Raw genomic sequence first — 14,714 nt, 5'->3', positions numbered from 1 at the left:
TAGACAGTAGAAAAGGACTGTTAGACATTCAAAGGGAATGACTCGATGTCGATGGAATGTAGGCTCAAAGTCGACTTGACTCGGGGCCTTTGAGTGTCGATCTAGGTTCCAGTGTCAACAGGGATGATTTGGGCTGTTTGGCCCAAGTTTTATACTGGGCTAGGCTTGTTCCAAGGGGTCTGGGTCAGGGCTAGCCTTTCCAGGGGTTCTTAGAGGGCTCCGATAAAGGGAATAGATGATCGATAATGGATTCGGGCAGTGTACACTAACGTTACATCTATAGATACACTGGCTCTTGGCCTTGGAGGGTGCTCATCATCGTTACAGGAAACCTTTGGGGAGGACAAAATGAGGTGTCTACAGAATGCCCCTCTTTGATTGAGACTGTGCAATAGTTGTAGGTCAAAGAAGTGATTTTGAGAATACTTCGTGTCGTCGGATTGAGAGAAAACTAGCTAGTGCCTTGGTTAGGGACATTGGAGTGTGGGGGATGGAGGCGTACCTGCGCAGGTGGCTCCATCGGTTGAACTTGTAATAATGCTCTGGTTGCCAGTAGTACGAGCTATGCTAGCTAGGGTGACGAGACTGGCCGATAGTGTGGGCGCTTCTGTCGGGGTTGTAAATTGCCATTGATGAGGCATGATGTAGTTGTAGAGGGTTGTCGATAGTACGGGCGCTCTGGGGAGTAAATCATCACTGATGGGGCATGATGTAGTTGTAGAGGATTGCCGATAGTACGAGTGCTCCTGGGGATAAATTTGCCATTGAAAAGGTGAGATATAGGGGTAGTTTTGTAATTGCCATAGGTAGTCGTACTATTCTAGCCATGGTGAGGGTAGGCTGGGAATTTCATCCGTACAGGATTTGTGGGATACGGTAGTTGAGATCCCAAGTTGGTATTCACTGGTTGTTTGGACGTGATTTGAGACTCAAAATCTTGCTTGATTTCTAGCACGGGCCACTTGTAAGGTGCGTGTTGGTGTGCTAGGGGTGCCAAGTCACTATGGGGGTGGTCCCACCTGCTCGAATATTGAATTTTATGGCAAAATGTGCAATTCGATAGTGAAAATGTCTTCTTCAACAGTGAGAACCCGTGTCATCATCGGAATGCTTTATTCGACAATAGTTCAGTGTTGAGGGATAGCCTATTCAACATCGATTCTAGCCAAAAAATATTATTATGAATATGAAGAGTCACTCTTAAAATCCCTTTCTAACTTTGTTCTTTCCATATTTTTAGGGCGTCTGAGGGATTTTCCACCATTTTAGGCCGTGTGACCTTGTTTGTGGATCAAATCTCGATTACTTGGGCTAAAAATGATCTTGTTGTCCTCCTCTCCATTTCTACCCGAGTGGAATTTTTAAAAAGGTTTTCTTTTGTGCGTTGTGTAGACACTGAATTTTGTCATCCCCCAGCGATGACGACAATCGGATGCAAAAGACTGGTAATATCCTCTAAACTCTTTTCTTCAGAGTAATCTAGAAACCCTCTATTCCACCTCGTTTCCATCGATAGTCCCTTACATCCTCGATACGACCTTGCATGACACCCCCACTCGAAGCCATGGCCTGGCAGTGCCACACGCAGCTGTGGTGCAGCACGACAGTGCCGCACCAAGCAGCGGCACCGCACGACAGCATCGCGGCCGAATATGGCACCACGTGGCAGCGTCGTGCCCAGCCGTGGCACCCAACCCAGTTTTCTCCCTGCGACACCGCACAACAGTGTCGCGCCCTAAGCTGCAGTGCCGCTGGGGACCCAAAACTTGATTTTTTTTCCTACTTGGCGGCGCTGTAGATTTCACCGCAGCACCGCCAGATGAGATTTTTTCCTATAAATACCTCCACCCCTCATTTCAACAAGTTCCAAGTTGAGGAGAGGGGGGACCCCCAGAGCTCCAACTTTCCTTTTTTCCTCTTTTTCCTAGTTTTAGGGCCCTACCCCAGTCTGATTTGGAGACTTTGAGCCTCGTCCCTCTATCCGGAGTCCGGGTCCCCCCCGACTCGCCTTCCCTAACCCATTGCGGCCCAAACCTCCCGAAGTCTCCCATGGCCTAGTCATCCTGTTAGACGTCCTAATGCCTAGTTTCTGAAGCTTTCTAAGGTCGTTATTCTATCTAAGGTCCTAGCACCTGATGCCCGTTTGTCGTTGCTCTGCCCAATATATGAGGAGTCTAGTTTCTGAAGCTTTCTGATGTCATAATTCTGTCCGAGGTCCTAGTACCCAATACCCCTGCGTCGTTACTCTGCCCTACATCCGGGTGATTACTCTCCAAAGATTTTTCGACGCTGTTATTCTACCTGATATCTGGGCAATTACTTTTTGACGCCATTACTCTGTCCAACGAAGGACAAAGCCAATCTTTTGCCTCCACCTGAGCTGGGGGACGTGACCTATCCTATATAATTACATTGGTTTAAATCATACAGGTATGTAATTATTTCATTGCACTTTAATTTCGTAACAATGCAGACTTTCAAATTATACTTGTATAGTGTACAGTAGTTAATTTAGATTAATTTAATTAAGCAGTTTGTGCATCATTTTAGCTATACACATGGAAATAGGACATTTATGAAGGAAAATATTTGAAAATCAGCATCTAGTAGAAAGACCGGTTTACTTGGGCGAGGTAGGTGCCTAACACCTTCCCACTCTCGTAACCTAACTACTTACCCTGAATCTCTGACCAAACCAAATGAAGTCCCATAGCCCTTCACAAGGCTATACCAATGGGTCCTAGGCCCTAATCCTAGATGGCGACTCCATTTCATTTAATTTAATTGTATGACCCCCATCCCCTGATAAATCATAACCTTCGAGAAGATGCATTTCTTCTCTCTCCAATCTAGGAGCATAACCCCCAAACCCCCAATCCGAACCAAGAGCACCCAAAAGGGAACGCAGCGCAATCTTGAGAGGGAATAGATCCTTATAGTGGCGACTCCGCTAGGGATTGATGGTCAAAATTTCAATACTAGATGCTACCATTGAATGCAAGAATATTCTTCCTTCTGCATTGTTTGATTGATAACATGTTTGGCTAACCCCTTTTATGAACTAATTGCATCATGCATCGCGTTCGAAGTGAAATCAAATGACGAGGGTACTCCCTGTTGTGCCTTTACCCCCGGGGAGGTGGGGCACATCATACTAAGTACTCTGAAATCGGATGATACCTGCTTTTGCCACCACTATCATGCACACACAATACTTCATGGGAACACACAGCCCCATGGTTCATCGTTGGACCCCATGTCTAGTCGTGGGTAATTCACGGCGAAGCCATGGCCCTTGATATTTATTGTACGAGTATAGAATCATCGACGAGGATATTCACTAGTGTGCCATGGGGTACTTCGCTACTAAAAAAGGGCACTAGTTTGATTACTCTAAGATTGTGTGACCTACTTTCCAGGTATATTAAAAGAACCATGTGTCGATAATTCGCGACCACGAGCGATAGGTATATTGGTTATGTCAAGGGTACCCTTTTTCTGTCCTATTAGCCTAACTATTGCATGCATCAAGTAGGAAATTAGACCATATATGATTAGGATACGCCACAAACTAATGTAGCAACCCTTCGGGGCCAAAAATGAGGTTCTTGGTAGTATAACCTCCATAATGTAGTTTACTCATCATGGGAAAGAGCTGCATTTGTCCCTCGGATGTCCCTTGATAGTCCTTCAACGAAAGCGACATAATTGTCTGGGATGGTGTATCAAAAAAAAATGTAGCCTCGATAGTCCCTCGAAAATTGATACATTGCCCAGGATTTCATGTCAATAATGGAACTCTGGTATCCCAAAGTGAAAGGTATTCTACATTAACGAAGCGTAGACTGTCGAGAGATCCTTGAGAAGGCCTCTTCGTGATGATCCTAATGCAACCTCTGGGAGCCATCGAACAAGGAAGGATTTATGGTGAGATTATATTGACTTATAGGGCCATGGGAGTCATTCCTAGGTCATTTCAAAGTCTGATGAAGATCTCACCACTAATCACCCGAGTAAGGTGGAGCGAAGAGGTTAGAAACGGATCATTATGCTACCCAACCACTGTTTGTATATGTATGTTTGTATATTTTCTTTGTAAACCAAAACATAAGTATGTATATATACATATATAAAGAAACTAAAAAAAAAAAGAACAAGATAAAAAATGATAATTTGTTTGTCACTCAAAATCCTAAAGCGATCTTTCGCCCTTGCAAGGCACAATTCCACGATGAAAGAACTTTTTGTTGCCCCCTTGGACCATCAGGCCAACCGGTTAACTCGGGTCGACCTCCACCAGCCTCCATCCTCTTCGTCTAATAGAAGTCCTAGCCCATCTTCTAGTCTCGCAAGATAGAGTCCAGTAAGGTCACCTCCTATTACGAATACCATGGATCTACTAGAGGCCGGTTCTTCGAAAGAAGTTTTGAGTCAAGAAATGGTCAGCATGCAAAGAGAGATGACTAAGATGAAGTAGCTAGTTACACAGATGGTTCAAGAAATGTAGAGTCAGTCTCGAGGAGATAATGCACAAATCCCCAGAGAACCTAGGGTGACGCCAATACCTAGATTACAACTCAAAGTTGTGATAGAGGAGGAAGAAGTTATGGTCATCAACACCCCCACAGAATCCCCCTAAAACTGAAGAGAGAAATAGATGAGGGATAAAGTTGAGAAACTAGAAATTGCTATGCAAGGGAAAGCAGTAGCAAAGCCAGAAGATGATTTGGTCTTCTTCCCGATGGGAGAATACTTGAAGAATTCAAATGGAAGCTTGACAAATTCAACAGGACAGGGGACCCCAAAGCCCACTTAACGATCTTCATTACTGTGGCCAAGTCATGGGAGCTTACAAAAAATCTAATGGGTCAAGCCTTCCTTTACTCATTGGCTAGATCAGCTCTTAGGTGGCTCACTTTATTAGACCAGAATCAAACTCAAACCTAGTCGACAGTGGTGAAAGAGTTCACCAAGCAGTATTCTTACAACACTGAGGTAGGCATTACTTGGCGTGAGTTGGAAACCTTGAGGCAAGGAGCCGATGAAGGATTTTCTAATTTCATTATGAGTTTTGCGAGAAGGTGTCTAGGATTTGGAAACGTCCGAATGAAGCAAAACAAGTGGAAATGATTCTAGAGAATATACATGGGGAATACCATGATCGCCTTTACTATCAGCACATCAAAACCTTTGAAGTACTCACAGCTACAGGAAAGCGAATTGAAGATAAGCTCTTCAAGGGAAACCAAGCCCAAGCTTCAACTAAGGAGGCCTATGGATCTTATCCTAATAAGAATAACAAAGTAGGAAGAGGGAAGGGTCCTGAAGTGAACGCGGTCACTACTGGTCAGTACACCGAGAAGAAGATTTCATCGACAGCCGTTGCACCTTTAGTTATCCAAGCAGAACAGTCAACTTCTCCTAGACAATTTTCTTTTGGCAATATGACTCCTACTCGCCTCTTCTTTAAGCTCAAGAGGGAAGGGATGCTGGATGTCGTACCACCAAGACATGTAGATTTGGCCAATCAACGTTCAGGATACATGCTAGAATTACATTGCTACTATCACAATTAGAAAGGTCACTAGCCTGACAGATGCATACACCTCAAGCATGCCATACAAGACCTGATCGATGTAGGGAAGATAGCGTTGAAAGTGGAACAACAGCCCAATGTAACTACTAACCCTTTGCCAAATCATGGTGAAAATATGTTGCGAGAGGATATCACCTGTGAGGGCCCGACAGTCCTGATTCAACCCATGAAGCAAGAACAGAGACTAATGGATTCTCGAATTTATAGGGCAATCCTAGTAGCCCAAACCAAGGAAAATGAGAAGAAAAGAAAAGAGTTGGAGGCTCTAAGGCAAAGGCTGAATGAAGGGTTCTTCGACTTCGTCAAAAGATTCCATGAAGAAGCGGAACAGATGCAACCTCGCCTAACGGAGGAGGAGCAAGTAGAGATAATCCTAAAAAATCTATATGGAGTGTATCATGAATATCTTTACCCTCAGGGGTGTGAGATACTCGAAGCATTCACCACCCTGAAGGGTTTGCTTGACAAAGATGAACTTGACCCCCTAAGATCGTCCATGGAATTCGTGAATGCCTTAGAAGAAGGGATAATGGGTTTGGACCCCACCACTCTGATTCAGCCTGTAGGGAGTCCCTTAAAGGAGTTAAAGAGAATTTGGAGGGATAAGGTGCATCTCATGTGGCAGATGGACCTCCCAGTAAAAGCCAGAACCAATATCAGCAAGTTCCTAAGAGACATGTACAAAGAAGAAATGATTGAAGCTTAGACAACACCATTTCGTGGCCAAAGCTGATATGCTCGGAAGAGCAGAGTGAAAAGGATGATGGTGTGCGCTTATTGTACAAGAACCAACTCCAATGGAAAATTCAGAGAAGGTGGACAGCGGTGTGACCGAGGGAAAGGAATAGCCTCCAACCATCAGATGATGAAGCTGGAATATCTAGAGAATGGGTTAGACAACCTTGGACCTCATATGCAATTGAGAAAGTTCGGGTTCATCGATTATGAGATCAACCACATGGCATATGTGGAAAACTCAGAAAATGAAGAAGAATGCACTACCCCGGCGGTTCACATTCAATCCATTAGGGGAGCCACCTGAGGATAATGTGAAAGTCATTAAAGAGGTCATGCCAAGCTTGATCTAAGTCGTATCTGCACTAGCCATTGGTGAGACTCTCTCTGGAGATGTTTTCCTTATACAGATGGGAGGAAATACCGATGACAGTAAAGAAGAAGACTTTGAGTCACACTCTGAAGATGAGTTCTCCATTGAAACTGTAATAAATAATATTGGAGCAGACAATGACAAAATGGACCCAACTGATCTCATCCAACCCATACCTCCCGGAAGTGAGGGAAGTAGCAGTAGTGAGGGAGAAAGATCTCCCGAAAATCCAAGAAGAGCATGGTTAATCAAAGAAGAAGACTTTGACAGATGGGGTATGAACATCTTCCATCAATTGCAAGACATCCTTGAGCTAATATCCATGACCCATGCATCATGTACGAAGCTACTTCTAGCTTCCCGAATATGGTGTGTGGTCATTTAGCAGAACAAGTTGAAAAGATAGAATTACCAGCAGAAGAAGATCTACTTCAGAGAATGTTGCATGAGCTGAGAAGCATGGCTTGGCTGAATCTTGCATCAACAAAGGATTTCTTTGGGAATCCACCCCAAGATCCTATGTTATACTCAGATGACTTCCCCAATGCAGGTCCACGAAGAATGATTGAGGAATGGGAAAATTGGGTCGGTAACATCAATACCGGAGATCCATACTTTGATCCAACAAAAGGAATTCACCCTATTGATAGCAGTGGGGAACAAGAAGAGGACCCAGGTCATCAAGATTCTGAAGAACAGTCAGATGAAATATCTAGTGAAAGTCTGAATGACGAAGTAATGGATGAAGGCACTGGTAGTGAACTACCCAGTGAAGCGTCTGAAATGAAAGAAGAACCTACTGTTAACCAGTATGAGGAAATCTGTGGGCCTAGAGCTTGGTCCCTTCCATTCGAAGCAAGCGGGATCCTTAGAATGGTCGATAAGATTCACCAAATGCTCTTTAAGGTAGTACTTTCAGACTATCTGGAAGAACTGCAATGACAACAGCGGATAAATGAGAAATGGCCATTACCTCAAGTCCTGAAAGAATTGGAAGATGTGGTCTCCCTTGTGTTTGCTCTGGTAAAAGATTTGTATGAAAGCCCTCTAGCATCCTAGACTGTGGAAGTGAGGAGTATCACAAATGGGCACAAGCACATGATAGGTTCTACCTCTACAACATAAACACAGATGAACAAATGAGCCCACAAAGAGCATTCATCATGTAATCTCCAGCGATGAAGAAACATCAGAAGATGAGGAACATTTTGAGTCCTTAGCTAAAGCCATGAGGTTCCAAAAGTTAACCAGCGAAATCTTTGAAATGATCCAGTAGATGATGCCAGTCAGCCCGCGAAAGTCGGATGTTGACCAACTTATCGGACACCTCTGCAAAAAGTAAGAGACCCTATATGAGATCTTGTAAAAGGCCCAAAGGACAATCGTTGCCATGAAGGCAGAATTCAAAGTCACTCATCCAAGGAGGAAGAGCCCAATGATAGGAACCCTTATGATAATTGAAAGTGACTTGGAGAATGATGAGCTGTGCCCGGTGGAGCTCATTGTCAAGGGAAAAGAACCTGAAGTATCAAAGACCCAGAGTGGAAGAAATTTCAAAGATAAAAGTCTGATTGTAGAGAAACCATACACACCTGCTTTACCTCAGAGCAAGTACGAGCCAGAAAATCAAGTGTTGAATAACCCGAAGAAGATACAGGCTAACATCTCCGTTTGGGGGTTGTTGATGGCTTCGCTACCACATCGGGAAGCAGTCCTGAAAACACTTAACAAAGTTCAGGTACCAATAGAGATGGGCCCAGAAGAGCATTCAAACATCGTGGGAGCTACCTATGCCACAAATTCTCTCTCATTCTCCAAAGATGATTTGTCACCTAGGGGAAGAATCATAATCGGGCATTGCACATTATAGTAGAATGCAACGGGAACTGGGTCCCCCAAGTCTTGATAGATAATGGATCAGCTCTCAACGTCATACCTCTCAAGGCTACAAGCTGCATAGGGCTAGACCTCACTCATATGAAGCCCTCTGCTCAGACAATCTGAGGATATGACAACACAAGAAGGAAAGTTTTGGGAGTTTTGACCACTAATATCCGAGTTAGACCTGCCCAGTTCACAATGGAATGTCAAGTGATGTCACTTGACATTCAAGCATCATTCAACATGCTATTGGGATGACCCTAGCTACATTCAGTAGGGGCAATGGCCTCAAGCCTACATTAGAAAATGAAGTTTATCAATGAAGGGAAGATGATCACTATCTTCGGTAACCAAAAAATAGTCCACACTTTGGCAAGCATTGAGGTAGGAGTAGAAACTCTAGAAGATACCCAACTAGGTGGATTTGAGATTGGGGCAATCGGTGTGATGACCTCAGAAGTAAGAGAGATAATCCCATTCGGATATCCATCTGCATGGAGTAAGTCAACTTTGAAGATGATGAACAACATGGAATATTTCCTGGGGCTTGGACTGGGAAAGAATCAGTAAGGGATTCTGGAATTCCCTGAGTTTCCAACCTACAGCAACCGTCACGGACTGGGATATGAAGAACCAAGGAAAAAAGGCAAACTTGAAAGCAGTCGAATATGTGAGAGGGTGAGCACTACCATGGGACCATCTCCATATTTCAAGACTTTGAACAGGTACTTTGTCAAGGAAGGGGAGAACTTTCCATACTACGTCAACATTGAGCCTTGGTTCGATCATGACAAGGGAAGCCTCCATCCGGGATTTGAAGTCTTCTTTCAAGACAACATCGACTGGGTGGCACTAGAAGTGAATAAGCAAAATTGAAAGCTGCTGAAGAAGATCTGAGCATCAGAGAATTGTTCGAGATAGCCATGATTTCTGTTGGGGACGAAGAAGGGTCTTTTGATTCACCCTCTCCAAGAACAAAAAATTGGATCAGTGTCTCTAAAAGGTTTCAGGAAATAGAGTCTCAAGGGGTGGTTAGCTCTGAACTAGTCTGATCATTTAGTAAGTCTGTTGTAATCAAGGAAGGTAGTACCTTCCAATCTGTCAAGTCTGCTTGTACTCCTCTTTCCATCATGAATGAAGTCAACCATTCTGAGTATGTCTCTTCTTCTTCTTCTGATTCATCTTTCGATGATGAGGATATCCTTGAACATCATCACCTAATAAAGAAACTAAAGCAAAGAAAAGCCCAACTTGTCCAAGAGGACATGTGTCTCATAAACCTGGGAATGGAATAGTGTCCCCAAATGGTTAAAATTGGCTCCTCACTTGATAAGGGGGAAGTTGGTCAAATGATAGCCCTGTTGAAAGAATTCCAAGAAGTGTTCGCATGGTCCTACGAAGATATACCAGGCATTGATCCAAGGATAGTACAACATCAACTGCCCACATATCCAGATGCCCGGCTTGTCAAATAGAAGCCCAGAAGAATGCTGCCTGAATGGAGTGAAAAGATCAGGGAAGAAGTCATCAAGCAGTGGAATGCATGATTTCTCCAAGTGGCATAGTACCCTCAATGGTTGTTCAATATTGTCCCAGTTCCCAAGAAAGATGAGAAAGTATGGATGTGTGTGGATTTCTAAGACCTCAACAAAGTTAGCCCCAAGGACGACTTCACATTGCCGCACATTAACTTGCTGGTGGATAACATAGCAAAGCATGCCTTATTGTCATTTATGGATGGATTTTCTAGGTATAATCAGATCAGCATGTGTCCAAAGGACAGAGAGAAGATAGCGTTTACCACACCATGAGGAACTTATTGTTACAAGGTAATGTCCTTTAGTCTAAAGAATGTAGAAGCAACATGTCAAAGAGTAGCCACGATCATCCTACATGACATGATACACAAAGAAGTACAAGTGTATGTGGATGACATGATTGTCACATCGATCACCCGAAAGGGGCATTTCCTGGCACTGAGAAAGTTTCTCGAGTGAATAAAAGAATACAAGCTCAGATTGAATCCTAAAAAATATGTATTCGGAGTAACAGCAGGGAAGCTTTTGGGATTTCTCGTCAGCTAAAGAGGAATAGAAGTGGATCCCGATAAAATAAAGGCTATAATAAAAATGCCATCACCAAAACAGAAAAAGAGATTCAAGGTTTCTTGGGTCGCATCCAATACAAAAGCCGGTTCATAGCACGCCTAACTGCAACATGTGAACCCATTTTCAAGCTCTTGAGAAAAGAAGAACCAAAGGAATGGAATGACAAGTGCCAAGAGGCATTCAAAAAGATAAAAGAGTACTTGACTCATCCGCTAGTACTTGTCCCACTGTGAACTGCTTCTGTTATACTTATTCGTTGAAGAAATGGCAATGGGGTTAATGGTAGCACAACATAATCAGAAGAATAGGGAAGAGCATGCAATCTACTACTTGTTCAAGAAATTTCTAGAGTACGAAACTCACTATACCCCTTTGGAAAGGACATGTATAGCCTTATTTTGGGTAACTAAAAGATTGAGGCATTATGTGCTTTCACATCCAATCCGACTCATCTTAAGGATGGATCCGGTAAAGTACTTGTTTGAAAAGCTAGTGTTAACCGGAAGGATGGCGAGAAGATAGTTGTTATTGTTGGAATTTGACATATCATATGTCAATCGAAAGTCTATGAAGGAGCGAGCAGTCTCAGACCATCTAGCTGCACATCCGGTGGAATCAGATTCACGACCGATGGAAGATCTTTTCCTAGATGAAGAATTAGCATGTGTGGAAGAAGAGGAATGCAAAGACTAGTGGCAGTTGTACTTTGATGCACAGCCAATTAAAGGGAATACGGGGCCGGAATATTACTAATAACCCCAGAAGATCTTTATCTCCCTTCTGTTTTCCGATTAGAATTCCCACGTACTAACAACATCGCAGAGTATGAAGCATGTGTTATTGGCCTCAAGGCAGCCATGGCATTAGGAATCAAGAAGTTGAAAGTTTATAGGGATTCATCAATCGTAATCTGTCAAACTCAAGGGAAATGGAAAATGAAAGATGAAAAGCTGAAACCTTATCAGGAAAAATTGGAAGGGATATTCAAGAATTTTGAAGAAATCACATTTGAATATTTACCAAGAGTCCACAATAGATTTGTAGATGCTTTGGCCACCCTCGCCTCAATGGTTGAATGCAGCTCAGATACCCAGATCCGAACATTTATGGTAGAAAAAAGATTTGAACCGGCGTATGAAGAATCAGTAAATGTCTTAATAGCTGATGGAAAAATATGGTTCACACCCATAATTGACTTCATCAGAGAAAGGAGGTATCCTGAATGTTTCACAATGGGTGAAAAGAAGCGGCTACGAAAGTATGCCACACAATTCATGCTCCAACGAGACTTGTTGTACAAAAAATCTTACGAGGCATACAACTGCTCTGTGTAAATGAGGAACAAGCTCAAACAATCATGAAAGAAATCCTTCAGGGAATTTGCGGACCGCATATGAATGCCAATGCCCCATGGAAGAAGATTGTGCCACGTTCATGAAAAGATGTCACAAGTGCCAGATATTTGCCAACATTATTCACATTCCTCCCATGGAACTCCATTCATTGAATGCTCCCTGGCCATCTCCACATGGGGCATTGATATCATAGGGAAGATGACACCGAAAGCATCCAACAGACATAAATTCATCCTCGTCGCCATAGATTATTTCACCAAATGGGTGGAAGCACAATCTTACGCCGTCTTGACAACTGCGAAGGTAGAAAAGTTCATCAAGGAAAATATCATATGCAGATACGAATTGCCACACGACCTCATATCCAATCAGGGAGAACATTTTTTGGAAAAAATAGATAAGTTTTGTGCCAAGTTTGGTATCAAGAGACACTGGTCTATAACTTATAGCCCACAGGCTAACGGAGCAGTGGAAGTAGCCCACAAAAATGCCAAAGTCATATTGCAAAAAAAGGCTGATACTCATAGAGATTGGGCAGACAAGCTCCCATATGCGTTATGGGCTTATCGGACTTCCATTTGAACTTTTGTTGTGGCAACTCCTTTTTCATTGGTCTGTGGAATGGAGGTAGTATTACCCTTAAAATCCAAGTACCATCTCTTAGAGTATTGATGGACTACAAATTACCCGAAGAAGAATGGATGCAGGAAAGGTATGATGAGTTCAACCTGCTAGATGAGAAAAGGATGAAAGCCATGGATCACCTCAAAAAGTACCAACTCAGAATGGTGAGGGCCTTCAACAAAGGAGTTCGCTTGCGGAACATCGAAGAAGGAGATTTTGATGGAGAAGACGTCAAGGGCCTTGTCAACATGGACCAATTAAAAAATATTTTGTGTAGCCATTAGGTCTACATGAACTACGTTTGACCTGATTCCTTTTCAAAGGATATGTAGGCAACTTGGCATGCTCAAGTGTGGTCACAACAACCCTTCACCCGGGGCATATTCCTAAATCTGCCCCCTGGCAATCTCCATCACCCATCTAAAAAAAATTCTGCCACCCAATAAAAATCTACCATCCGACATCTTCTCATATGTTACTAATAGGAGCTAACTATTCCTTGAGTCCAAAAATACATAAAAAAAAGAAAAAAAAGAGATCTTTTCTGGTTTACTAAAAAGTTCTTTGGTTGAGTACAGGCACGATGCATCCCCCAAAGAGGGCAAATCTCGATGAGACTTTATGTAAATGGACTATAGACATGAGTTCTGACGATCCAACTGCTTTGGAAGATGTACATCTACCAATCCTTGGAAGGATTATGTATGTGGAGATCTATCATGACATACTTCGGCAAGTATACCAAAGTTGGGATCCAAAACTACTTATTTTCAGATTTGGAGACGTGAAGACAACCCCCACAATTGAAGAATTTCAAGCTTGCATGCTCTCACCATCGTCAGGAAGAATTTTTCGTCCCCCTCTACGTAATAGCTATGAAGATGTTTTGCAAGATTTCTTCAGATGGATCAAGAAGGAAGTCAAGAAGGTCATGGAATATGACAAAGTTGACATTATGAAAGTAGCTGGAATCTTTTCTAAGTAGGAAAGCGCCGGAGAAGCGCGACAAGAGAACAGAAGGAAAGCATATTTATTTTGCATGATTGGGAGATACTTGTTGTGCACCCGGAGAAAAGGTGTTCTCCCTATAATGACTGACATTGTTCAACAGCTTTTAGAAGGATGTGATATCACCTCTACAGTGCTAGCTGAGACTTTCAAGGGTCTGGACGACATAAGTGCTTCCAAAAAATATGGCACAGATTATTGTGCAGGATCGCCTGCAATTTTACAAATATGGTTACTAGAAAGGCTATGATTGGTCCAACCAATACCCAACACCATGCTACAACTAAAGCATTTCCGAATCCAAAGAGAAACGGTAGGTTCCATGCCATCAAGGATTGGAGGAAATACTTGGAAGATCTAATGGACGAGAAGATTCAGTGGAATTGCCATTAGTGGAATACAGAGGCCCCAATCTTCAAGACACAGGAGTGTGATTATGTGTGGTTGATGGGTTTGACCCATACCACTTTCTATTTGCCTCATCTTGCACCCATGCAGCGTCATTTGACTTTAAAAGCATCGACGGTGAAGGTTCGACCACCAAAAGAACTAACGCTAAAGATCGTGAGTTTACTGGATGAATTGTGGATGAAACATGTAATTGTAGGGTGATCTTATTGAACTTTGTATCAATTCCATCTCTCTTTTTCCGTTGCGTTACCATTCCCATACATGTAATAATCAGGGATTAAATGAAAAACGTTTGGGATTGTGCCTTGCAAAGGAAAAGTAAATGTCTCAAAATAATTAACATGTTTTGTTCATAAGACAGAACAAAGAAAACAAGCAACATCTAAAATCCATACAACATTCTAAAATCCATACACCAAGGCTAAAAGAAAAGTATGTGTAATAACTAGGGAGGGGGAGAAAGCTAATTCTCACCGCCAAAGGATGAAGCCTCGGTTTCAACCTCCGGAATGAACTCATCATCATTATCTCTGTCACTATCATCATCATCATCATCGCCTTGTGCCACGGATGGCGATGGGAAGAGTCCTGCAGATGATAACTACCTCTAAAGACACCTGTTC

General features: G+C 42.8%; 2 protein-coding genes across 2 annotated transcripts; both read left to right on the top strand.

Moving 5' to 3' along the window:
• Nucleotides 1-11,550: 11,550 nt before the first annotated feature.
• LOC122650650 lies at nucleotides 11,551-12,027 on the top strand. Its single transcript, XM_043844048.1, has one exon. It carries the CDS (start codon nucleotides 11,551-11,553, stop codon nucleotides 12,025-12,027), a length of 477 nt encoding a protein of 158 aa, XP_043699983.1.
• Nucleotides 12,028-12,135: 108 nt separating this feature from the next.
• LOC122650644 lies at nucleotides 12,136-12,630 on the top strand. The gene has a single exon (XM_043844041.1). The coding sequence runs from the start codon at nucleotides 12,136-12,138 to the stop codon at nucleotides 12,628-12,630; it is 495 nt and encodes a 164-aa protein (XP_043699976.1).
• Nucleotides 12,631-14,714: the final 2,084 nt, after the last annotated feature.

This window comes from Telopea speciosissima, chromosome 1, assembly GCF_018873765.1.
Source record: "Telopea speciosissima isolate NSW1024214 ecotype Mountain lineage chromosome 1, Tspe_v1, whole genome shotgun sequence".
Lineage (NCBI taxonomy): Eukaryota > Viridiplantae > Streptophyta > Magnoliopsida > Proteales > Proteaceae > Telopea > Telopea speciosissima.
Note: the sequence above shows the minus strand (reverse complement) of the source record. Positions and strands in the feature narration are given on the sequence as shown.